General features: G+C 33.8%; 4 protein-coding genes and 1 long non-coding RNA gene across 8 annotated transcripts; 2 read left to right on the top strand and 3 right to left on the bottom strand.

Moving 5' to 3' along the window:
• The first annotated feature begins 1,392 nt into the window (after positions 1 to 1,392).
• LOC141711710 (uncharacterized) lies at positions 1,393 to 4,425 on the top strand. 2 transcript variants are annotated; one of them, XM_074514360.1, is made up of 2 exons: positions 1,393 to 1,543; positions 2,806 to 4,425. In XM_074514360.1, the coding sequence occupies exon 2, from the start codon at positions 2,837 to 2,839 to the stop codon at positions 4,124 to 4,126; it is 1,290 nt and encodes a 429-aa protein (XP_074370461.1). In that variant the 5' UTR covers positions 1,393 to 1,543; positions 2,806 to 2,836; the 3' UTR covers positions 4,127 to 4,425. The 2 variants fall into 2 exon arrangements, with proteins under 2 accessions (XP_074370461.1, XP_074370460.1); XM_074514359.1 differs by lacking the exon at positions 1,393 to 1,543 and adding an exon at positions 1,574 to 1,916.
• Positions 4,426 to 5,590: 1,165 nt separating this feature from the next.
• LOC141713893 (uncharacterized) lies at positions 5,591 to 6,661 on the bottom strand. The gene has a single exon (XM_074517458.1). The coding sequence runs from the start codon at positions 6,659 to 6,661 to the stop codon at positions 5,591 to 5,593; it is 1,071 nt and encodes a 356-aa protein (XP_074373559.1).
• A 288-nt stretch (positions 6,662 to 6,949) lies between these two features.
• LOC141711711 (uncharacterized) lies at positions 6,950 to 8,439 on the bottom strand. Its single transcript, XR_012571436.1, has 3 exons — positions 8,188 to 8,439; positions 7,143 to 7,370; positions 6,950 to 7,000 (listed from the first exon to the last, which is right to left on the bottom strand). It is a non-coding gene; the product is annotated as an uncharacterized LOC141711711 (long non-coding RNA).
• Positions 8,440 to 13,472: 5,033 nt separating this feature from the next.
• Positions 13,473 to 18,373, top strand: LOC141711712 (putative WRKY transcription factor 20). The gene is made up of 6 exons (XM_074514361.1): positions 13,473 to 13,705; positions 14,549 to 14,743; positions 15,223 to 15,772; positions 15,866 to 16,019; positions 16,116 to 16,274; positions 17,593 to 18,373. Exons 1-6 carry the CDS (start codon positions 13,508 to 13,510, stop codon positions 18,014 to 18,016), a joined length of 1,680 nt encoding a protein of 559 aa, XP_074370462.1. The 5' UTR covers positions 13,473 to 13,507; the 3' UTR covers positions 18,017 to 18,373.
• A 44-nt stretch (positions 18,374 to 18,417) lies between these two features.
• On the bottom strand, positions 18,418 to 21,503 carry LOC141711713 (scarecrow-like protein 21). 3 transcript variants are annotated; one of them, XM_074514362.1, is made up of 2 exons: positions 21,376 to 21,503; positions 18,418 to 20,353 (listed from the first exon to the last, which is right to left on the bottom strand). In XM_074514362.1, exon 2 carries the CDS (start codon positions 20,235 to 20,237, stop codon positions 18,585 to 18,587), a length of 1,653 nt encoding a protein of 550 aa, XP_074370463.1. In that variant the 5' UTR covers positions 20,238 to 20,353; positions 21,376 to 21,503; the 3' UTR covers positions 18,418 to 18,584. The 3 variants fall into 3 exon arrangements, with proteins under 3 accessions (XP_074370463.1, XP_074370464.1, XP_074370465.1); XM_074514363.1 differs by having other exon boundaries at positions 18,418 to 20,532; positions 21,376 to 21,496; XM_074514364.1 differs by having other exon boundaries at positions 18,418 to 20,408; positions 21,376 to 21,478.
• Between the last annotated feature and the right edge of the window lie 2,548 nt (positions 21,504 to 24,051).

Genomic DNA, 24,051 nt, shown 5'->3' on the forward strand with positions numbered 1-24,051 from the left:
CAGATTCGATAAAGTATTGGAATAGTTTGAATTTAATATCGACTTGATTATTTTCGAGTCGAGTTCAAATTTTAAATCGTATTTGAATAATTCACAAATCACCTGATTCATCTGAACCCGTAATTTAAACTATCTTATTAGTCTCATGATTCATCAAGATAAATATATAAATAGACATACTTTTAGGCATGAGGGATACTAGATTTCCCTAAAATGATTTTTAAATATATTCTCAAATACTGAATTATTATTAAATAATTAGATAATTTATAATAAATTAATATTTTTTTTATAATTAAACTCACGCAAACGGTTAATCGACTCATCTCTATCAGAGAACCACAGGGCTCGACTAAATGTACTAACCCTTTTTGATGACATGTATATAAATCATACGATAAAAATACATGATAAATAATTTAAGATTAATTTTAAAATTCATTTTTACGATAGAGATTAGTGAGTGCTACTTTCTCTTTTTTGACATGACACCGTAGCACTCCTGTTTTTACAATGTAGATGGATAATCTTACCTTGCCGATTAATCGTTGACTTGTTGCGTTTTTATTTGTTGATAAATAAAAATTGTTGACTCATTCTCCTTCAAATCTATTGTCTTAAATTTCTTCCCTTTAATGGGAGGTGATTGTTCAAAAATTAAATTGTACACTTTTCTATTTGGAATACAACTACTCAGAATTATGTATTTTGCGGGTATTTAGAATAATTTTTGAAGGGGAAGTTGTGTATTTTGATACTAACACTTATTTAATATTAGCTTAAATCCCGTGCGATGCACAGATTTTTATTAATATTTAATTTTTTTATTTATTCCGTTATATTATAATTTTAAAATATTTATATAAATTTATAATAATTATAAATTTTTAATAAAAATAATAGAATAATTTGTGGTCGTATTTTAATAGGATAAATAGACTTAGCTTAGTAGTTTAATAATTTAGTATTTTAGCATATATATAACACTATTTATTTAATCTTTTAATAATAAGTTAAGTTGTGGTCGTAGTTTAGTAAAATAAGTAGAGTATGTCTAGTTATTCAACAATTTTAGTAGTTTAGCGGATATATAATACTATTTATCTATTTTTTAATAATCAAAATCAAGGAATAACTGTTGAACTAAATTATAGCTCATTCCAGTTATTATAGTATAAGTATAAGTAAATAATTAAATATTATAAACAGTGTAAAGAAATTTAAAATAAAAAAACGGATTTAAAAAGTTAAAATTGATTTTGATTTAAAATAAAAGAAAACAAATCTTCTAAAAATTAATTTAGATTAATTTAGCATTATTATCACGTCGGTAGAATACACGGGACATACAGGTAAACGACAAGGGTGAGAATGCTGTAAGAGAACAGTTAGATTTTATTCTTGACATTATTATTATTACATACATCCGTCTTTTTCTACACTTGTTAACCCCCTCTTTCCTCTTTTATATCACTCCTCGATTCTCGTGCCTGCCTCATCGCTAACCTCACTCTCATCCTCACCAATCTTTTCTTTTCTACAGGTAAAATGTAAAATTTTAAACCACTTAAATTAAATTTATTTACTTTTTATTTATATTTTTGTCATTTTTTGTTTTTTTTTTTGTTGTGATTATTTTGCCTGGGATTTTGTGAGATCTGTGTTGTTTATTTTTTTTCCATGTTTTGCTCTCTTGGATTCTGGATGTGGGCTTTGATTTTCTTGATTTATTTATATTTTTTGAGGGAAGATAAAGTAGTTAGCTTTATTGATAGTCTTGATTTGTGACTGTGTGTTGTGGGGGTTGTTTGTTTTCTAAGTTTGGTGTTTAAATAAGTATTTGCACATCATAATTATTAGTGGGATTGTCTGTCCTAACTTGTTAAAAGTCTCTAGCTGCCTGCTTCTTTCTACTGGTGAGTCTTGCTTTGCTTCTCTTCAGCTTTATTTGTGTGTGTCTATGTGTGTGTTTTATGTGTACTTACTGTGTAGTTTAGTTTGACTTGGCTTTTTGTGTAATTGTCTTAAAGATGTAGGAGTTTGTTTAGGTTGTTTTGGTTTGGGGAGGTTGTTTAGAATCTGTAATCAGGTTTAGCTAGTTTGGGGGTATTGGAACTTGGAACAAAGAAGCTTTGTGTTTACGGGTTTCGATTTCGATTCTTTATGGTGAATTTGTTGTTGGTTCTTGGTTTAGGTTTATTATATGGGAGTTCTGTAAAGGTATTTCAGTGATCTGGTTTTGCAAGATTTGTTGTTTTCTTGGAAATTTTGTTTGTATATTTTGTGTTTGGAAAGAGTGGATGTATTTTGCCTTATTATTGGTTTTAGAAACTATAGATGCATTTACCTAGGGTATAGTGTGGTACTGATTCCTAGGAATCCCTAGTATTGTAGGCTTGTAGCCTTGCTGATAATCAATATTCTCCGTATCAAGATTCTGAGCGCTCGCTCGTTTTTAGCACGACGTTTGAGTATATTAAATTCTGATATTAAGCATACCAAAAAAATATAGCAAGAGTTACTTAGTATTATGGCACCACTATAACATTTTAGATGATGTGTCATATCTATGGAATGACAAACTTGTGAAAATTTATGGATTTTATAAGAAGTATAGTAGGATTTGATGACATTGGTTGTTGTCGTCACTGGAGTGTGGAGGTCTTGAATTGCAATTGTTACTAATTCTCTGAGATGATATGATGCATCTTAGTTAACCAGTTTATTAAATAAATAATCAAGCTTGTTTTTTCTCGAATTTTTGAGTTGCTGCGAGTTGTAATTCACCTTTTGCTCTTTAATCAGTGTTTTAGGTTTAACTTATTGGGTCGTCATTATGAACTCTCCTCAATCAGCCCTGTCACCTTTGAAGAACTCTGTCATTTCTGAGCCTCAGAAGCACACAACTGATCTCTTTACAAGGAACTCTGGTTACTTTTCCAAGGAAAATGAGGTGCAAAGAAATGGAACCAACATGTATAATAATGAAAGCTACATTGGTGTTGTTGAGGTTTATGTACATCAAGCTAGAGACATCCACAATGTATGCATATATCAAAAGCAAGACGTATATGCTAAGCTCTGTCTCACCAATGATCCTGAAAATGCTGTCTCCACACAGATTATTAATGGTGGCGGGAAAAATCCTGTGTTTAATCAGAATATTCGGCTCAATGTCAGGAAGATTGACACTTCAATCAAATGCGAGATATGGATGCTTAGCCGAGTGAAAAATTATCTTGAAGACCAGCTGTTAGGGTTTGCATTAGTGCCACTTTCTGAAGTAGTTATGAGAAATGGAAAGCTAGAGAAGGACTTCTCCCTCTCTTCAACTGATCTTTTTCATTCCCCAGCAGGGTTTGTTCAGTTATCCCTCTCCTACAGTGGGGCATCACCAGATGTCATGGCAATTTCTGCACTTTCGAACTCTGTGCCTGACGGGGAAGTTCCAGATTCCCTTGCCAATGCTTTCAGTAAGCTCGAGTTCCCCGATCCTAATATAGCAGATGAGAATCATATGATGGTTTCAGAGTACTATGGGATCTCGTGTTCTAATATTGAATCACAAAGTTCTGACAGTTTAGAGTCCAGTGACACTGACAATAACCTTAATTCGGAGACTGGTGCAGATTTGGTCGAGAACAGTTCAACAGAAGCTATCAGTTCCAATGATATCCCTAAGAGTGAGAATCCTCCAAGCAGTGTTTCAACCAATGTATCCTCATCTGCTTCGATCCCTGCAAGCTGCCAGTCTTCTGATTCGCCAAGAACCTCAAAATCTCCAAGCGAGGAATGCATCTCACCTCCTAAAGATGATCAGAAAGAAAAAACTGCTGAATCTGGAGACACTGAGAGTGATTCAACGGGAGGCGTTGCCGGAAATTCATGTGCAAAACCTGTTGTCTCCATAAGCATTGAACCTGAGAAAAAGGTGGAACAACAGGATTTTGTTAACATGTACATGAAAAGCATGCAGGAATTCACGGATTCCTTGGCGAAGATGAAGCTCCCACTGGATGGTGCAAGCCGAACAACCAGTTCCGGGGACTCGAGTACAGATCAGAATGTGCAGGGATCAACCACACCTAGTTCCCGAGTTTTCTATGGGAGTAGGGCTTTCTTCTAAACTTACTGTTACGCTAATCAAGAAGAATTTATGCAGGTGACTCTAGACTAGGTTCGAGACTGCTGCATGGTGCTATTATGTAGTATGTTTTTATGCATTATGACGTTATCCTTTATATGTTGGGATGTTTTAGCTAATATTAAATGTTTGACTTGTATGTGTGCAACTTACAAGCTTTGTTAGTACTTGGATGATGTGATTAACTTCTAAAGTTATCCTCTCTTGTTTAATAATTGTTTCTGACCAAATAACAATGTTTGCGAACCTTTTACCAGTTAGTAATATGTTTACATTTATGATTTCCGAGGGCTAAATATTTGAATATGAATAGAGGATAACAAGTAGCTACTATAGTTTGATTTCTAGATTGTCAAGAAAACATTACTAATAAGCAGATCGAATCTGATCGGGACTTCTAATCGTCTATTTAGTCAGTTCTTACTGTATAAATGCCTTAAGAGAGATCTCCTGCAATCTAGTAGTATGTCATTAGATTAGTACTATTAAAATTGCAGGAGATTACTTGGTTGCTGCCTGGGTCTGAGATATTTTTGTTGGAACAGTTACTGATCTAGTTGTATGTCATTAGATTGCTTATATAGTTTGATTTTGATGATCAACTACATGTTTCATGTAAAGTCTATTCTGAATTTTCAACTTGAGTGCCAGTTTTTTAAGCTATTACAATCCATATGAAAACGTCCTTTGCAACGCTGTTATAAATATATTGTTCAGTGACATGAGAAAATAGAAACATTCGACAATCAAAAGAACATGATTCTAATGAACTCGTATTGGGAAATGAATCCAAGGTTTAGGATACAAAATCAAGCAAAACACGAAAACATTCTAATAATTTTAATCAAGTACACGGTCAATGCTCGATATGCAAAGAGCAGAAAGCAGTAAAATCACTCTCAAGTCTCAACTAAACCAGTTTTATGCCTAAAGTAATATAATGAAAATGTGGAAAGTATGTCCATAATCAGAAATCTAAAAAAAATATTTAGAAAGTAATTAATGGGATCATATCCCTTTACTAATTTACACTGGTAACTCCAGCACAAATTCTCACAGACTGAGAAAATCAAATCCTAAGAAAGGACGAAGTAGTAAGACCCAAGTATAGAAACCTTGCTAGACTGCAGACAGTCAAAAGGTTAACATACAAATTCTCATATACTAATGGTGCTTACAGAACTCCTTAAAATAGGAGTAGACTGTGCCTGTCCTAGCCAAAACTCAGAACGTGAGAGCAATATTCGAGTTGATCAACAAAACATTTTCAGCTAAAGCAACTTGCAAAGATTAGACATGACCTCAAAAATTGGCTCTAGATTTAGTAAGAGTGAAGACATCACGATGAATTATCTAATCTCAGATATGTGTGTGTGTGTCTGTACCTCCTGTTAGTCAGGTAACTGCAGTTAATGAAATCACAAGGTTCATGCCCCTATTTTCGGATTATATTTGAGTGGAAATCACTTGAAATTGAGAAGTAGACTCTATACGCTGAAGAATAGTCTTACCTCTACTGGCTTGTCTATCTGCAATACCACAAGATCCAACGAAACCATCAGAGCTTTTCACTGTGGATTCATCTGCACTGCCAAGTCCAAACCCATATGAACTAGAACCATCAACCTCCGAAGATGTGGACTCCCATGGTGCATCTACAAACCTTAAATTGGCAATGTATAAGTCATCATGTGATCGTTGATAATCACCCGTTGATGCAACAAAAGGTGAACTTGCAGCTCTACCCGGTTCAAAGTTTCTTCCGAGCCCTGTAGCTCCCAACTGATAATTGTTTTCTCCACCTCCATACTCTATATACCTACTGCTAGATCTAGAGACACTCCCTACATTTTGAGCAGAAACAAGAGAGGAACCAAAATTAGCCAAGCTATTTCCAAAGATTCCAAGACTCCCATCTCCAGACCCCAAGTATGAACCAGCAGAAGCAACATCTGCAGACCTATTAAGGCCAACAGTTTCCCATACATTTCTAGTTCGCGACTTTGGAAAAGATTGACCTCTACCCACATTAAATCCAATAGGAGTGCTGTAACTGTTTAGGTTACCGCCATAATTTAAACTTGGAGCAGGCTCATATCCAAGGTTGTTACTGAAGCTGGAGCTTCCTCCAAAGCTTGGACTCAACCCTGGTTCCAGACTCATATTTACTCCATATGGAAGGGAACCATATGGGGAGAATCCAGAATGACCACTAACAATTGGATTAAGTCTGCCTTCCATCCTGACTCCATAGCTCCGGATGGGGCTCAGGCTCAGGTTATATCCCTCACCATAGCTATTGAGAAAATTGCTGGTTCTACCAAAACCATAGTTGTATCCGAGCAGAGGGCTACGAGCCGGACCTGGGGAGAGCTCTTTGGGAACTGCCCGCTTGACCTCGACCATTTTACCATTGAGCTCATGAAAGGTTCTCTGTAACACCCTATCCACTGCTTCCTCTAGATCATATGTTATGAATCCGAAACCCCTAGGCCTTTGTGTATTGTGGTCATACATCACTACAACATCCGTAATTGTACCAAATTGATTAAAGTACAACTTAAACACATTCTCAGTGACTTTAGATGCTAAACCACCAACAAAAATATTTTTTGTGCTGCCAGGACCTGGTGATCCTTGATTTTTATTACTATTTCTATCTGTTATGCGATGATCATCTCTGGGAACAGCTTTCTTTGCCTCCACCTAATAATAATGAAGAAGCCAGGAAATGTTAGTACACCTCGATAGGAGTTGCTAAAATTTGAAAAACAGCTCATTCATCAGGCAAATTCGAGATGCCTGAAAAAAAAATCAACTCTTGCTGCAGCTATAGTAAGACGGGATGCTTCTCAGCTGTGCAGCAGTATATAAAAAATAACATTAATAAATTTACTTCCGGACTCAGAAATCAATATCTGTTTAGAGAACGAAGTATATACTTATGTTACATTGTGATATCTACAAGATAATAACGATCAAGAAATAAACTACTTACTGGACGACCATCTATCATATGCTTCTCCATAAGCACTCTCTCTGCAACCACTGGATCAGCAAAGACAACAAAACCAAAACCACGAGCACAACCAGTGGTGCGGTCTCTCATGATCACTGCCTCCAGCACTTCTCCGTACTCTCCAAAATAGTATCTTAGCCGATCTTCATCCGTGTCCCAGGAAATCCCACCTATAAAAAGCTTGCTGAGATTCGATTCCATCTGTTTCTACAGTTGTGAGAAGTGTTAGAATACTAATATGGAAAGGGTCTTCCTAAGAAGAATTAGCATAAGAATGAATATCATCACCTAAAAAGTAACTAACTTTAAAATAGTCCAATTTAACTAAAATTTAAAACTACAAACAAATATTAGCGACATGTATGCAATCAACACTCTGCAAGAACTCAATGAATTCACCATAGTAGAATTAAAACATGACAAACAATTTACAGTTTAACTAATACATAATTGAATCATTCCAGCCAATCTAACAGATCTAAATGTGTACAAAACTCAATTAATCAAGAAAAAACATACCTTATTCAGGAGTTTAAGTACTAATAGTACCGATCAAATACTAGGTGGAAATTTCTCAAAATGAAATCTTGAAAAATCTGAATCATATTAGAATCAATCACAACTCATTCTTATCATCTTAGCAATCAAAATTCATGTAGATCAGATACACAATTCACAGTAAGTAAAGAATTACTGAAAATTGTGAGCAGATAAAAATAAGACAAAAAGAATTTAACAAGACTTGCCATTTCAGGCAACCTAGATGTGGAAAGATGGAAAGGAACTAAGATCCCTGAGAATGTATTTACAGACCAATTATAGATTTATAAAATTTTATACATGTTTGTGTAATGAAAATAGAGGAGGTTCTCATCACACCATCTATCTCTCTCCAATGTCATCACCTTTTTTCTTTCTTATTCCACCACTTTCTAACTAAATTAAACAAAAAAAATTCAAAAAGCTGAGAAAGAATTATATTAAGAATATAAATACATATGTTGAGGGTGGAGAAAGTGTGTACTAGGCAATCTTCTGGTGTATGAATATTTAGAGGAGTCTTTATAAGAGATGACAAGAGATGATGCTGAACTTCTGAATTATGAAGCATAAATAAAAACATCACATTTTTCAAGAAACTAAAAAACAACATGATTGAAATAATCTACTGAATGTAACTCCTATTGAAAGTTAGAATCTTATGAGTTGATGAACACCAACTTTGGATCTAACAAAGTTTTTTTTTTCAACTTGTTTTATCAAAAGTGAATTAAATAAATTACCCGCGAAGTGCTCTCCGACTCCTAGTATGTAATACGATATTCGATAAAATATATCGCGGGACGTTTAACATTACACTCACATAACATTAAATCATGATTGTTCAAAATCAGACGTGAATATTCAAAAAATATATCTAGATTTTCAATTTTCATATTGGTCCCTTATTCCAACCTTGACAACTACTAGTATGCTCCACCATTTTTGTTCTTTGATGGATCCATTTCTAGGTGTGTTTTTGTAAGATATGTGCCTGACCAATTTTAGATACCAACTAAACAACTTGCTAATTGGCATAGGAAAAAACTATTTTTCGCAAACAAAATTTAGAGTAGACATTCTGATAGTATCATGCAATTAAATATTACTCCATATTTACATTTAAACAGGAACTAAAAGCTCATATAGCACAAATTTATTCCTTTATACTTGTTCAGTGAAGTTGTTCCTAGCTACTACTATGCGAAACAGGAAAGAGATTCTTAAATATCACAGTAAAACTTGTGCAAAACTTCATTGGATTGATCCAGGAGTCTCCCATTCTTCTGGCACAACAGAGTGAAGTAAACATGCTGGATTTGATTCGATAGAAGTAGTTGATGCAGGAGAAAGATCATCATGCACATTTGCAACATCTTCGATATTCTCAAGGACTTCAGCAATAGTTGGCCTGTCTTGTGGAAGCTGAGCCACACATTTCAAAGAAATGTTCAGCAAAGGAAATGCATGCTTTGCGACTTTAGCAATCTCCTTGTCAAAAACCTCTCCTGTCCATTCTTCCCTCACCATGGCCCTAACCCATTTTGGTAGATCAACTCCACTTTTCTCAACTATTTTTCCGGTTAGTAGCTCCAGCAGAATCACCCCAAAACTGAACACATCACTTTGTTCGGATATAGTTTTCTCCGGTGCTGTGTGTCCATTGGCATTCAAGAGGCAGGATTTCTTCGGGTCCATAAGTTTTGTGCAACCATATTCACTAATTAGTGGCATCTCGTCATCATCTAGCAAAATATTCGAGAGTTTGATGTTACCATGTGGAATAACTTCTTGATCTTCACCTCTTTGGTAAATGTAATTCAAACCCCTTGCTATACCTACTGCTACAGAAAGCCTAGATGTCCATGGAAAATCCTTCTTCCCCTCAGTATACCCTGCAAAGAAAAGAAGTTAAACACTGCTTTCTTTTCTGACTATATATCAGCTAGTTGTTTGATAGTATAAATTTACTTACTTTCGAGCAGGGAGAGAAGGCTGCCGTTATTTTGAAACTTGTAGATGAGGAGTCTTGCCTCAACCGTAAAGCCATAGCCAACAAGAGGAAGTAAATTTGGATGTTGTAACTTCCCTATCTTTCTCATAATGGTGCAGTAGTCGTCGAATGAGACAGGTGATTGTTTCAGTCTCTTGACTGCATAAATGGCATTGTTCTTAAGCTTTACCTTATAAAGGCTGCTACAAAGCCCGTGGCCTTGCAAATTAGCCTGCGCTTCAAGAAGATCAGACATTTTAAACCTTTCTTCTTCTTCCACAAAGAAATGAAGATCCGTGGGCTTTTCTTCAACTGGCTTTACTTCTTCCACATCTTTCATAGGTGGAAAACTTGGAGGAGGTGGAGATTGTGTCAAGATCTTCAAAATCTCCTTATCTTTGGTGGATTGAACAGCCTTTCTGTTTCCAATATAAGCGAGCATAAAGAAAAAAACAAGGCCTAAAACAAATGGTAGCCATTTAAACAATGTCCAGTTGTTCTTATGTTTCCCTTGATCTTGATTTGCCGAGTTCTCAGGAGATAATGCATCCACAGCTTCTCTGTTTCCAATACTTTGCAACAATGCACGATGATAAACCTTTTCGATATTCAACACCTTTCTGTGATTGAATGCTGCAGTTAATCTGATCACCTCTTCAGACTCCGATAACTCATCTGCATTGCTAACTTTACAAAAGACAGCAAGTGCTGCAATGCACATCAGCAACAGCCTCAGAATATGATCAGAATTGCTTTTTCTCTGCTTCATCGTACTTTGTTGGTCAAATGAAAACAACTCATTCATAGTTTCTGCAGATATAGAGCTAATATATTCTGTCAATCGTCACAAACAATGGGTGAGAATGCACTTAAGTGTACGTGTTCATTACAGTCCAAATATTTGATGACTAAACTACCTAAGGATATTATAGTTGTCCATGACCAACATCATAACCAAGAAAAGTATTCTTAAATTTGTTAAGATCGATGGTTGATAACTGTTGATACTCGTACTTGGATTTCGATGAACTTAGTCAGTCCTGGCACTAATCTTTTATCAAACTATTTTTAAAAAAAAATTAGCTGGAGAATAGTTGTTAAGCAATCGGTTACTAGTTCATTTGGTTACATGTAACAAATTATATGAATGTATGAATTTAAGAAATGTACATTCAATTATATACGCTAATAACATAAATATTGACCACATTTCATTTTAGTTCGGCTATTTTGAAATTCTGATTCCTACATTTACTGTTTACATGAAGGCACATAAATACTATCTCACCAAAAATTCGTTTACAAAAGATTGAGCGTTTTAATAAACATTTAATTTACTTTATTCAAAAAAAAAATAAACATTTAATTATTAAAATTTCTTGCGACGGTCATTCTTCGAAAACTATAAATGCAAATGCAATGCTACAATTTTTATTGGCAAATCATGTAAAAGTTGTTAAACATAGGATTTATCGCAAGATTGGGACAATTGAGTACATAGGGGTTACCGAATGACCTATGCATGTATTAAATCTTGATAGAATTGGAAGGTCAATTATCCTCATTTTAGTTACGTCCTGATAGTTTTAAAAGCAAAATTTTTGATGTACAGAATTGTGTACAAAATAATTGTATATTAATTTTAATTGAAATAAGTCATGTATTCATATATATTAATAAATTTAGATAAAATATTTCACATCAATTGTCATTTCATTTTGTACATAATTTTGTACATCTAACCCTCCTCCTTTTAAAATGTCCCCACTTCCGCAAAAAGATTACATGACTTTTAAGTTCCAACGAATGCATTTATGATTTATGTAAAAAATATCAATATGCTGATTGAGTTCTTGTCCCTGAGATTTCAATTGCTTGTTAGTGGAGTATAATCAACTAGCAAAAAAGAAACCCCATTACATGAATAAACAAATGAAATAATCATGTGAATCTCGCTAATAAAAACAAAGAGTTTCATGTTATCGAAGAAATATTAAATCGGTCATAAATTCACTCCATAAAATTAAAGGCCCAAGTAAAGGCAACAAATATGGTTAGATTACATGGGCCCAAGTGTAGTTTTGTTAAAAGCATAAAGAGAGGTTGAATGTCTGCTTAAATTCATTGTCTTGCGGACCCATTTTTGCCATATATGAAAGCCCGTTGATAAAGATTTTGCATTTTGTGTGCCGGGGCTTTTTCGGAATTAATTCAACACAAGGAATCACACATTGTCACACCCAGAAAGGACTATTTTTCTTTTACAACCATCAAAAACTGTAACCGTTAAATAAAATAATAATTTACCCCAACAATTATCCTTCTAGAAAAGTGAAAAATGTTCTTTCTAAATTTGCAAAAAAACAATTTCCAGCTTTTAAATATGCAAAATGTAATAAGCCGAGATCGTGGAGATAAGTATCTTAAATAATTTTATTTGTCAAAAATGACCTTTTCATCATAAATTAGTAATCCAATATGGAATAAGATAGTTTTTTCATTAGAAAAAGTTTATCAAGATATGTAAGTTGCCTTCAAACACTGTACAATCTATTACTATTATATAAAAAATAAAATATTGAAAATTTTGGTACTAAAAGATAAAATATTAAAAATTTTGGTATGTAACCTGTTTTTTGGTACACGCTAAATTTATGAATTACCCTTCTTTTACTTAAAAGTTTTATCAGCCATAATAATCGAATTATAATTAAAAAAAGAAATAAAAAATATTTTCAATTATAACACGTTTCCTTTTTTATTTCTCTCAATTAAAACAACTTCTCTAAATATTATGGACAAACTTATTTAATAGAATTGAATAATAATATTATAACCACTAATAACTAATAAATTACCTTTTTCAACTACTTAAATGTTTATTTTTATTTAATTATTGTTTTACTTAAAGATTTTGTTAAGTTATCCGAAAGGGCAACACATTACAGATGGTGTATGCCGTAAATTTAATCTATTATAAAGGGCAATCTATTTATGATGTATGCCATAAATTACCCATAAATTTATTTTACAATTATTCAACGATAAAATAAAATTAATCAAAAAATATTTATATCAACTAAAACTGAATAATTTATACTTTTTCGGGCTAAAGAAAATTATAACATATATTCTAGTTTAAACAAATTAAATCAAAACTGAAAATAATTGGTTTGATTTGGTCAGTATAATTGGTCTTAAACTAAAACAATAATTAGTTTAATTTATAAATAACGCATAACATATATCGAAATAAGTCATTATAATGTAATAAAAAAATATATTCGACTATATTGATTCAGACATATTTATTCTTTTTAAATAAATATTTAATAATATATTATAAAAAATTATAAAATAATATTTTTATAAAACAACCGTGCGATGGGTTTTAGGTTAGTAAGATTTTAATATTAAAAAAACAGAATATCAATAACCGTAATAGCCACAAGCAATGAAACATATTAAATGATTAAAATTTATTTTTTATCGCTGAAGGTTATCCGTACAATTATCTCTTACGATCAGAGATATGATATGTTGAAACAAATGCGAGAAAAAGAGCCTGATTATTAAAAAAGCATTTTAGAAACTTTAATTCTGAAATGGAGTACTTTTCTCCAAAAAATAAATAAGTTTTAAACAAAAGTAATCTAGAAAAGATATTTGGATTTTGCAAAATAATATCAAGGGATATTTTTGAAATCCCGAAAATACCCCTGTACTTTCCCAGTTTCTCCTTGTTGAACCCAGTCTGAAAAGTCTGGTCAATTTATGTCTTTACCAAACACACACTCTCTCTAGATCGTTAATGGAAGGCCAACACTCGTACTCTCACTCCTTCACTCCCCCCACTTCCGATGCCGTCGCCGCCGGATCCACCGGAGCTAGGTACAAGCTCATGTCTCCGGCCAAACTTCCGATCTCTCGCTCCACTTCCATCACCATTCCTCCTGGTCTCAGTCCTACCTCCTTCCTCGAGTCACCTGTTCTCCTCTCCAACATCAAGGTATCGCAGAGAGAGAGAGAAAGAAGAGAGAGAGAGAGATGAGAGAGAGAGGAGAGAGAGAGAGAGAAACGAGAGAGAGAGAAGAGAGAGAGAGAGAGAGAGGCTGTTTTGTTTCAATTTATTTGCTCTAGATTCAGATTCTAATTTTGCGTTATGTGTGTTTGATTTATATCTATCATTTTAGTTGCTGCATTGCTGTGTTAGTTAATTACTTTGTTGTTTAAGTTGTGGATTATCGATTTCGATTTGATTTGCGTGTTAAGGTGTTAGTAGTTATGGATGTAATTTTGGTTGAATTAGTGGATTGTGGTTTAATTGTGGTATAATTGTAGAGAAATATCGAGATTTTTGTCGTTGATGAGAAAGTTGAAATTTGGATGGGATGTTTGATTCCTGTAATGAATCAATCCTGTTTTGAGTGCTTGTTCGTGGAGAATATGTTTTCCTAATAATAAATGTTCAGTGTTTGTGTGCGTACTTGGGGACCGTGGGTTTTTATGCTTAAATTAGGTTTTAGCATCTTCTTTTGCTAATATCAAGTGTTTCTCTAATCTCTACATTTACTTTATCTACTTTGAACTGCCTTTTTTGAAAATTTTAAATTTATCGGTATTCAGTGTTGTTTTTTCACAGAATGAAAATGTTCCTTCTCGGTTAGGTGCTTATGTCTTTTTACGTAGTGTTAGAAAAAGCAAGTGGCGCAATTAAATAAGCACTCTTGCAATTCAGGGAATCAAAAGAATGTTTGAGTTTGTATAAATTAGTCTGTGTTGCCTCGGTTTTATATAGAACTTTGTGTTGATACTTTATAAAGTTTATCTGAACTTTTCTTTCAATCTTCAGGCAGAGCCTTCACCAACAACTGGTTCATTTTTCAATTCCCAACTGATGCATGGCTTCGGTGGCTCGGTTGCATTATCGTTAAGCGGAAATTGCTCCAATAACAATTCTTTTGATGAACAAAAATCCAGCTGCTTTGAGTTCAAACCTCATGTTGGTTCTAATTCAGTTTCTGGGCTGGCAACATCAGGACATCCGGTATTTTCCATGTTTATTATAGCTAGTAATTATCTGCTAATCATTATGCAGTTTAGACATGCATTTTTGGAATTATTCTTATTCTATAAGTATTTGATATCTAATCAGGTGTTTCATGTTTGAGAGATCTTGCTACCATAACTACTACATATGAATAGCATAAAATAATTTCCCAGCATGTATTTTTCTTCCCAAGATTTGTTGTGTATTTGACCGCATATAAATGCCAATTTGAACGCCATCCTTCTTATAATGTCTTTCTTGATTTTTCAATATTTTCTAGATGAAACTAGGTTCTAGAATTTACTTGCCTTTATATCACTGTGCCATAATAAAATATCTTTGTTTCAGATACTTTTTTTAATACAATCTGGATATTGATAGATAAACTCCATTTGTGTGCGAGTTCCGTTGACACATTGATACTTATTGGTATGAAATTACTTGCTGGTTGCCTAACACTTTACCATGTATTAAAGGTTTCATCAGGTTTTTATCAGCAGAAAAATGAGCATCTTGAACAAACTCAAAATCAATGCCAGTTTCAGTCATATGTATCAATGCCTTTAGCCAGATATGAGATGCCAACCTCTAAAGATTCTAGCCAATATGCTCCCGTGAATATGTCAACTGCAATAACTTGTGCACCTTCTACTGTCGAATATGATGAACTGAGCCTAAGAGGTCACTCTAAAAGTGGAAATGAAGACCCACAATCAGATCAAAGAGATGCCTTGCCGTCTGTTGCACCTGATAAATCATCCGATGATGGGTATAATTGGCGAAAGTATGGGCAGAAACTTGTTAAAGGATGTGAGTTTCCTCGAAGCTATTACAAATGTACATATCCCAACTGCGATGTGAAGAAGATTTTCGAGCGCGCCCTTGACGGACAAATAAAAGAGATAGTGTACAAGGGAACACATGATCATCCTAAACCTCAACCTAGCCGTCGTTTCACTGCTGGTGCTCTTATATCCATCCAAGAGGAAAAAGCTGTTAATGCTTCATCTTTAACCGGTCAAGGAGGTAATTCGATCAAATTTTCTCTATACTTATTAGTTATTATATAAAAATTAGTTGTGCAGATCATAATCATTTCTTTTCTATATGTTACCACAGACACCGCATACAGTCAGACCCTTAGTGCTGATCAGAATGGCACTCCTTTATCGTCTCCTCGAGGAGTCAATGCTGATAATGTTGATGGTTCCTCTCCACTATTCAACAGCGTCACTGATGACATTGACAATGATGATCAATTTATGAAGCGAAGGTGAATTATATCTAGAGCAGTTTCCCTTTTCTATGGTAGCACCATTTTTTTTATTTACTTGGTATCTCACAGTGAACTTTTAAATGCATATTCCAGAAGGACAGATGTTGGCAGCATTGAAATATCTCCAGTAGTTAAGCCCATTCGTGAACCACGTGTTGTTGTTCAAACTTTAAGTGAAGTTGATATACTAGATGATGGGTACCGATGGCGTAAATATGGGCAGAAAGTGGTCCGAGGCAATCCTAATCCCAGGTATATATGTTGTTTCAGTAAGTTCATTTTAAAGCATGTTTCTTGCTAGTTTCTTCTGTTTGGGTTCCAAATGATTTCAAATTTGTCAACTTAAAAACAAACTGTAAACTGCCTAGTAAGTAGGAACTGGTCTTGGTTATTTTAAATGAGGTTAATTTTTTTTTGTTCTTTCTTGTCACTAATGTTATAATGGCTTAGCACACTAGTTTATAGTTTGTGCCAAATATACATACCTTAAGTTAAAGTGTTTTTATTGTGCATGGTCCATTAGTTTGAGGTGTATAATGTTGTAATTTGTATATATGGGGATCAAACTATCATCGCAGTGAACGAATAGAAACTCAAGGGGACCTGCATACTTTATCTTCCACATCAAATTATTCAATAGTGACTGCTTTGTTTCTCATTGTCTCGTAATCTACTAAATTTTCGACTTGACCGTCCTTCCCCTGAACTAGCCGTGGGCTGGCAGATGTAATCCATATGGAAAATAGTAGGCAGAAAAGGCAACAAAAATGAACAGAAGTAAACAAAGCTAAATGGGGATATATCATATAATGGAATGTCGTACAGTATTAATTACTATCAGAACATGGACAATAATTGAATGAGCAATCACTTTTTACTACATAAGGTACTATGTCAGCTGTGTATCTGACGTATTAACATCTTTTAATCCAGACTTGTAAATTACCTTTTCTTGCTTATTTTATAAATTTTTAATTAATTACCATAATTGTCAATTACTTTGAAGGCATGCACATATCAGTACATAATAGTAGGTACACACTTTGATTGAATGTGCTGTTCCCTGCTGCTGGCACTTTTAACGTACATGATGCAAATGATGAACTACGGCTATGAAGCATGACTATTTGCAAAGGGTAGTAAGTTTTGCTCAGTTTAGACCTTAAAATACTGATTCTTGAATCCGATTCACACATATCACCTCAAGGTACTGCAGATGGAAAAACTGCAGCACCCGATCCAATTTATCGTAATCAATTAGTTGATTTGTTTGTTAATCATATTCTGAAACACGGAAAAACAATCATTGGCCTATCAAATTATCTGGTAAAAATCCCTCTTGACCTTGAGTCTGGTAAGACTTGAGAAAAATCGTAAGGTTTGCTGCTCTTCTTTATGAAAGATTATTCTTCGCCTCACGAAAGAGGCTTCATACTTGTTAAACGATAAAGGTTGAACCTAAAAATTAGTCCTGTACCCTTGACCAATTCTGATCTACTTTATGAGCTGTTTGTTTTTTTTGGCTACTATCATTTTGGTATCCTGACTGCCTCTTTTACATGTGACGCAGGAGCTATTACAAGTGTACAAATGCTGGATGCCCGGTGAGGAAACATGTGGAGAGGGCATCGCATGATCCGAAAGCAGTTATCACTACATATGAGGGAAAACACAATCACGATGTTCCTGCTGCAAAGACGAATAGCCATGATATGTCAGGATCTGCACCTATTAATGGCACGTCAAGAGTCAGACCAGAAGATTGTAGCACCATTAGCCTTGATCTTGGAGTTGGAAGGAACTATGGAGTTGAAAACAATGGTTACGAGCAACAAACCACATTAGGTTCCGAGCATGTCAGAAGCCAGGTTCAAGCATCTACAGCTCCAACATGCTATGGTGTAGCAAATGGAGGCATTATTCTATATGGATCTAGAGACAACCATGTTGAAAACCATAATTTCGAATCTCCGCCTTTAGGCCAGTTCTCTTAGTCATAATCATAAAATCAAAGGGACAAAGCTTTTCTGACCAATATAGTTCTGGTCAAAGGAAAGAATAAAATCAATGCAAGGGATTTTTAGTTTTTTGCATCTTTGTGAGGGATACATGGCTGAGGGGGGTAACTATCTCAAGCTGGTACTGGTAGCCCTCATACAAATATCTTGTATATTAATTGGTACCCTAATTTTAAGGTCCAATTCTTGTTAATTGTTTATTTAGCAGAAACTTGCAAAATGAGGACCAGAAGGTACAATGTTACTGAACGTTGATGCAAATTTGTAGTATTTGATTTTAAGTAAACAATCAGTTGTCAAAAGTCGTGTAATGGTTGGTATTCATGTTTTCAACGACTTGCTTGCCTTAGCTACATATTTAACGATGCTCAGAAACAAGTTAGGAAGCAAACTATATACTTACTGTAGGGCAGATGCAATTTTTCAAAATTACAGAAGTGTATACGAGGTAATACATGTACTCAACTAGATGCCAATTTGTACAATATTATTACTTCAACATATCTGGTACTTGTCTTTTATACTACAGAATAGATAGTTACACTCAACTCCATGCACAGGAGGCAACTAAATCTTGCTTCAACCAACCAAGATATAGAGCTCCATCCCTCTCTTTAAGTGTATAGTGTTCACTGTAGTTCTTCAGCAGGCTCTTGATAGTAGCATTGACATAGGGGCTTAATGGGTAGGGTTGAAAACCAGCCGCAGCAAAACGTGACTTCCATTTCTCGAGTAGCTCTTGTCGTTCCACTCTCTCAGCTCCTTCACATGCTACTATATTGACTATGTCTCGTGCAAGACAATGCTGTTCGACATTGATTCTTTCTTTATGATCCCTGGGTAGAGTAACATCAATTGATTCAAACACAGCCATATAGTAATTCATAGTCTCTAGGAACCTTGGCATAAACAGAGTATTGGTGTTGGCTTCTTGCTCGATAATAGTCACAACCTTTGGAGACAGGCTCTTAACAAACCTCAAAAGTTTATCCCGATGATTTACAGTTCCTACGCTCTCATCTGGTATGTGATGAAGTATAAAGGCAAAGTTGACTGCTAGTGCTTCTCCTGGTATAATTTTAATTGTGTCAACATCGGAACCCGAGAGTGTTGCAGCGTTGAATTCAAAGGGCACTCTACAAGATTCTGCAAGACTAGAGAGTCTATTCCCCACGATATCAAGTCCTCCCTCCCTAGCGTAAGCTGATGTGACATCGTCAATACCCGTAATCCGAATTCGTGGGGGTCCTCCAGGACGAGCTGCAAGAGCTTGGATTAGAGTGAACCACTGGGCTCCCTCGGAAATCTGAAAATCTATTATATGAATACTTTTCTCATCCTTCATGGCATCTGCAATTGCTCCATTTGCAGACATATATCCAAACTTGAAGTATGGGCAGACTTCATAGAGCAAGTGCATGTATGATAGCAGTTCTGAACTAGTAGGTTCTTTGCATTTTAAGGTTTTACATATGGAATTCCCTGAAGAGGACAGCCTAGCAACAAGACCTTCAAGCATATAGGCTCCTAAACGTTGTACGGGATTGCCTGAAACTGATACCTTCGGACGTAATTCTGAAATCAACCATTCAGCATGTAATAGGTCATTATATGCTACTGCTTTTGCACAATTGACAAGAACCTCTTTTATGTCACCACTGGCGATGATTGCCATCATTTGTTCAATATAATCTTTTTCAGATGACATTTTCCCCGGTCCACCAAACACTGAATTATCACCTGATATCGCAATATCTGGTTCAGGTCCCAACATAGCGGTTTCGATTTCTCTTATCTTATGCTGCAGGATATCTAAATCGCTCAGATAAGAAGAGTCGCTCACGTGTGAACTGTAAATATTGTTTCCCGGGGAATGATTGACGCCTGAGGGGTATGTCAGAGAAGATTCCCCTGAGATGGGACTACCATTAGCTGAACGACTGACAGCAAAACTAGTACCAGGATAACCACCTGTTGCCATAGCTGCCTCTGGAGTTCCATAGCTCTGAGATGCTTTACCAGAAACCTGCATTTCCTGGCTGCCGTCATCAAACCATAACTTGTCATCCAGATGTTGACAATGATTCCAGAGTTGGGACTCAAACTCGTGAGCTGGCTGAGGCTGATTATAAAACCTTTCGCTCTGGTAAAAATATTGTGGATCTTGAGAAGACTGTACTGAGTAAAAACCTGTCATTTTGTTATCAGAGCTAGGTCTTTTTAATGCTGAAGGCTTCTTGATGCAACAACTCTAACTTGAATTTCTAGACCAGACTGCCAGGGTCCTGCTATATATTCCAACGCTAGCACATCCTGTAGGAAGAGGGTGAAAATGAATAACTGCAAAGGGATGAATGTTGCCAACTGCCTACATGTTCACAATTTTTAGTACGATTTGCTCGTAATACTAAGACTAATCAGCACGGCAATATCAGTAGGAAGTGTTGTACTAATGGGAAAAATACTTCAAGCCAGTTTGCACCTATTAACATCTGCAGCCAAACAAATTATACACTATAATATATGCTACTTCAATTCAGCTTTTTTGGGACAACATCATCAGCCATTATTCAAAAAAGAAAGAACACGCATGTTGAAGATAGCTTTGACCGTTTTCAATCAGTACTAAGACAAGAGTCATGTTGGTAAATATACTAGTCGGTCTATATTAATCCGACCGATACTTTTCTCATCCATTTTGTGAGGAAATTAGACAACCACAACCTATGAAAAGAATAGAGAGTCGAAAAGTGAATACAGATCTTTGCATATTGGATTTTCTTAACCTATACAATTAAGTTGGCTAAACAAACATACCCAACTTCAAAAGCTTATACTTTGATGCCTTTTCTTAATCCTAACTTGAAAAACTTAATAAAATATCAAGATCACCAGCTCTTATTTAACAGATGAAAAAAAATCAACAGCAGGGACTCAAGATATTTGGGAATTCATTTTTCTCAAGATCAATTATAAAATTTCCAAACTTTAAATAAGAAACAACATCAAAGCTTATGAACAACTGGTTTTATTCAGATTTCAGAGCAAAAAAAGTGATCTTTTCATTTTTAATATCTTCTTTTCAAGCAAAAAATTATTCTTATAAGAATATACAAATTTAATCAACACAAAATAACTGATCATTCTATTTTTTCAAGTCCTAAACAAGTTTAAGTAACTATAATCAAATCACATGATAAGAACAGCTCCATAACATACCAAAATTACACAAATTTCAACACATAGAAAGCCAAGATTCATTAAACTGAGCCAAAACAGAACTAAAAAACGACCACCTAATAAGAAACACTGTTGATGGGGTTGTTTATGTTTACCTGTAAGCTTTGATCAGATAAGTATTCAGGTTTGCTTGTTCTTGATTTTGCTCTTGAAACTATTAGAAAAATGTGTGTGTAATAATACTGTAATGTAAATATGCAATCTTGCTGATATTTAAGACTTTAGTTGAAGAATGCAGACCATTGACTATATATAGACCACATAATTTATTGACAAGAATGCCCTTGTCAACAATAATGACACTCATATTACCCGACATTATTAAATTATTGTAACCACCACCTTCTTATCATCACCATATATTTTCCTAACAGTTTCGAAAATGATTATTTAAAAATAAAAACATCTTCCAAAATTAAAAGACCGTGGAGGTCAGTCAACACAGTCTTTAGAGTTTAAAGCACTCCGGTCCAGTCTTGATTTAATAGTTGTTAATTATGACTAAAGATTATTGTAAAATTGATTTTTAAAATTACAGTATCATATAATTGAAAAATATTAAAATTCCCAAAATGAAAATATATCGTATAATTTAATTAATGTAATAACTTTTCTAATGATAATATTATCTCGCGTGCATACATGTACATTTATAAATCAAAAGTCGACACATATTAGTTAAATGATTTAATTAAAAAATTAGAATATATTTTTAATTACCTAACCCTGCATATATGTAATACACAAATACTTTTTATGGTTTATGAATTATCTCACATTATAATTATTTTTTCTTTGGATTATAATTAATAATTTTTCTTATCATGTGTCTATGATCATATAATAAACTTGAAAATTTATAAATTTAGGCTATTTTGATTGGTGTAGCATGTAGGGGCATAACCATTATTAAAAAAAAGCTTAATTAAAATGAATTAAAATTATAATTTCTCACTCTTATTATTTGCATTTGGACATACGAGAGAAAATTCGAATGATTAAATAGCTAATTTAGCGAATAATTTAAAATTAAATAAACACGTAGTTGAAATGGCCTTTAATTTTAGCACAGCACGGGGATCAATACGTCATAGATGACATTTCCAAAAAAGAAGGTCAAAAGATCAGGGGAAGGCGTGCATAAGTCAAAGACGTCAAAGCTTTACAGGTCAATGAAACAGCGTATTTCTTCGGTTCTTATCTTGTGGACTGCTGTTAGTTTTAGAAATATGATGCTTCTCATTTTTCTCCATTATATTTACTTATTTAATGATTTCTAATTTTATTAACAAATACTATGTCCCACACTGTATAGTACTAACTTAAATCTCGTGCGATGCACGAGTTCCTATTATTATTTAATTTTTTTATTTATCCCGTTATATTATAATTTTAAAATTATTTATATAAATATATAATAATAATAAATTTATAAAGAAAAATATGATAACATGTGGTCGTAGTTTAGGAGGATAAGTATACACTATTTTTTTTTATTTTTTTAATAATATGATAAGTTGTGATTGTAATTTAGTAGGATAAGTAGATTATGTGGGTCTTAGTTTAATAATTTAGTAGTTTAGCGGATATATAACACTTTTTATTTATTTATTTTAATAACCAAAATTAGGTGATAACCGTTGAATCAAATTATACTCTATTCAAGTATTATAATACATTATAGATATAGATTAGGGTCATTTGTTATTTATCATTTAAAAATAATTACTCCCTCTATTTTTTTATTTATCGCTTTAGTTGTTGCACACATTTCAACGTATTTTGACCTGTTAGTTAAAAAATTATTTTAAAAATTTTCTTTTTGTAAAATAAAAGTATAAGTTGCCTACTTTTATTTAGAAAAAAAATTACAAACGATAATTATAACTAGCTGGTCAAAATACATTAAAACGTATACAAAAGTTAAAGAAATAAAAAAAGAGGAAGTAATATATTACTCGTGCTGTTATTTAATAACCGACGCTTTAATTTTTACACACATGTTTAAGTATTTTGACTATATATTTAAATTAAAATTAATTTTTTTTAATAAAATATAAAATTTTTAATTTTAATTTATAAAAAATAAAATATATTACTTTTAAATATACACCTAAAAAATTGTGCCAAAAATAAAAATTTCAAATATCAAAAAATAGAGACAGCTGTATACATAATTTCTTTTTTATTTTTTGATCATTTTTTACTTGTATATTTAACGTGTCCGTATCACAAAACTTGTTAATTAATCTTACTTATTTTTTTTTAAAAAAAAAATATATAATTAAACATACTCACACGTGCTATTCTCTCTTTCAACAAAAAAGATCCTAACCGTTTTCTAACTTTTTTGACCCCTCTTCTTCAAATCTTGTATTTCCATTCTTTAAATCTTATATTTTACGATATAGATATGAATCGTTTTTGGGTTTAAACAACGAATCATAATATATTTTTTTAAAATTCTTTTGTATCGGTGTTTTTGAAAAAAGATGCGAGTCCTTGACGCCGGTGGTTCCTCAGAATTTGAAAGATAATCGGGTTGTATATTTTCAAAAGGTTCCGTTCCCGGACAACCATATATCAGGTTTCCGTTCCCGGACAACCGTATATCAGGTAACGATTAATCAACACATCACTTCCTGACTGTTGGATAAACAATCCAACATCTAGGATTTTTTTAAAAAAAATTTCTCTTTTTGTACATATTAACCGCAGAATGGAAGGCTTTCGTGCATATTTTTCACGGAAATGCCCGATGATTCCGCGCA

The sequence above is a fragment of the Apium graveolens genome, chromosome 3 (genome assembly GCF_009905375.1).
Source record: "Apium graveolens cultivar Ventura chromosome 3, ASM990537v1, whole genome shotgun sequence".
In the NCBI taxonomy this organism is placed as follows: Eukaryota; Viridiplantae; Streptophyta; class Magnoliopsida; order Apiales; family Apiaceae; genus Apium; species Apium graveolens.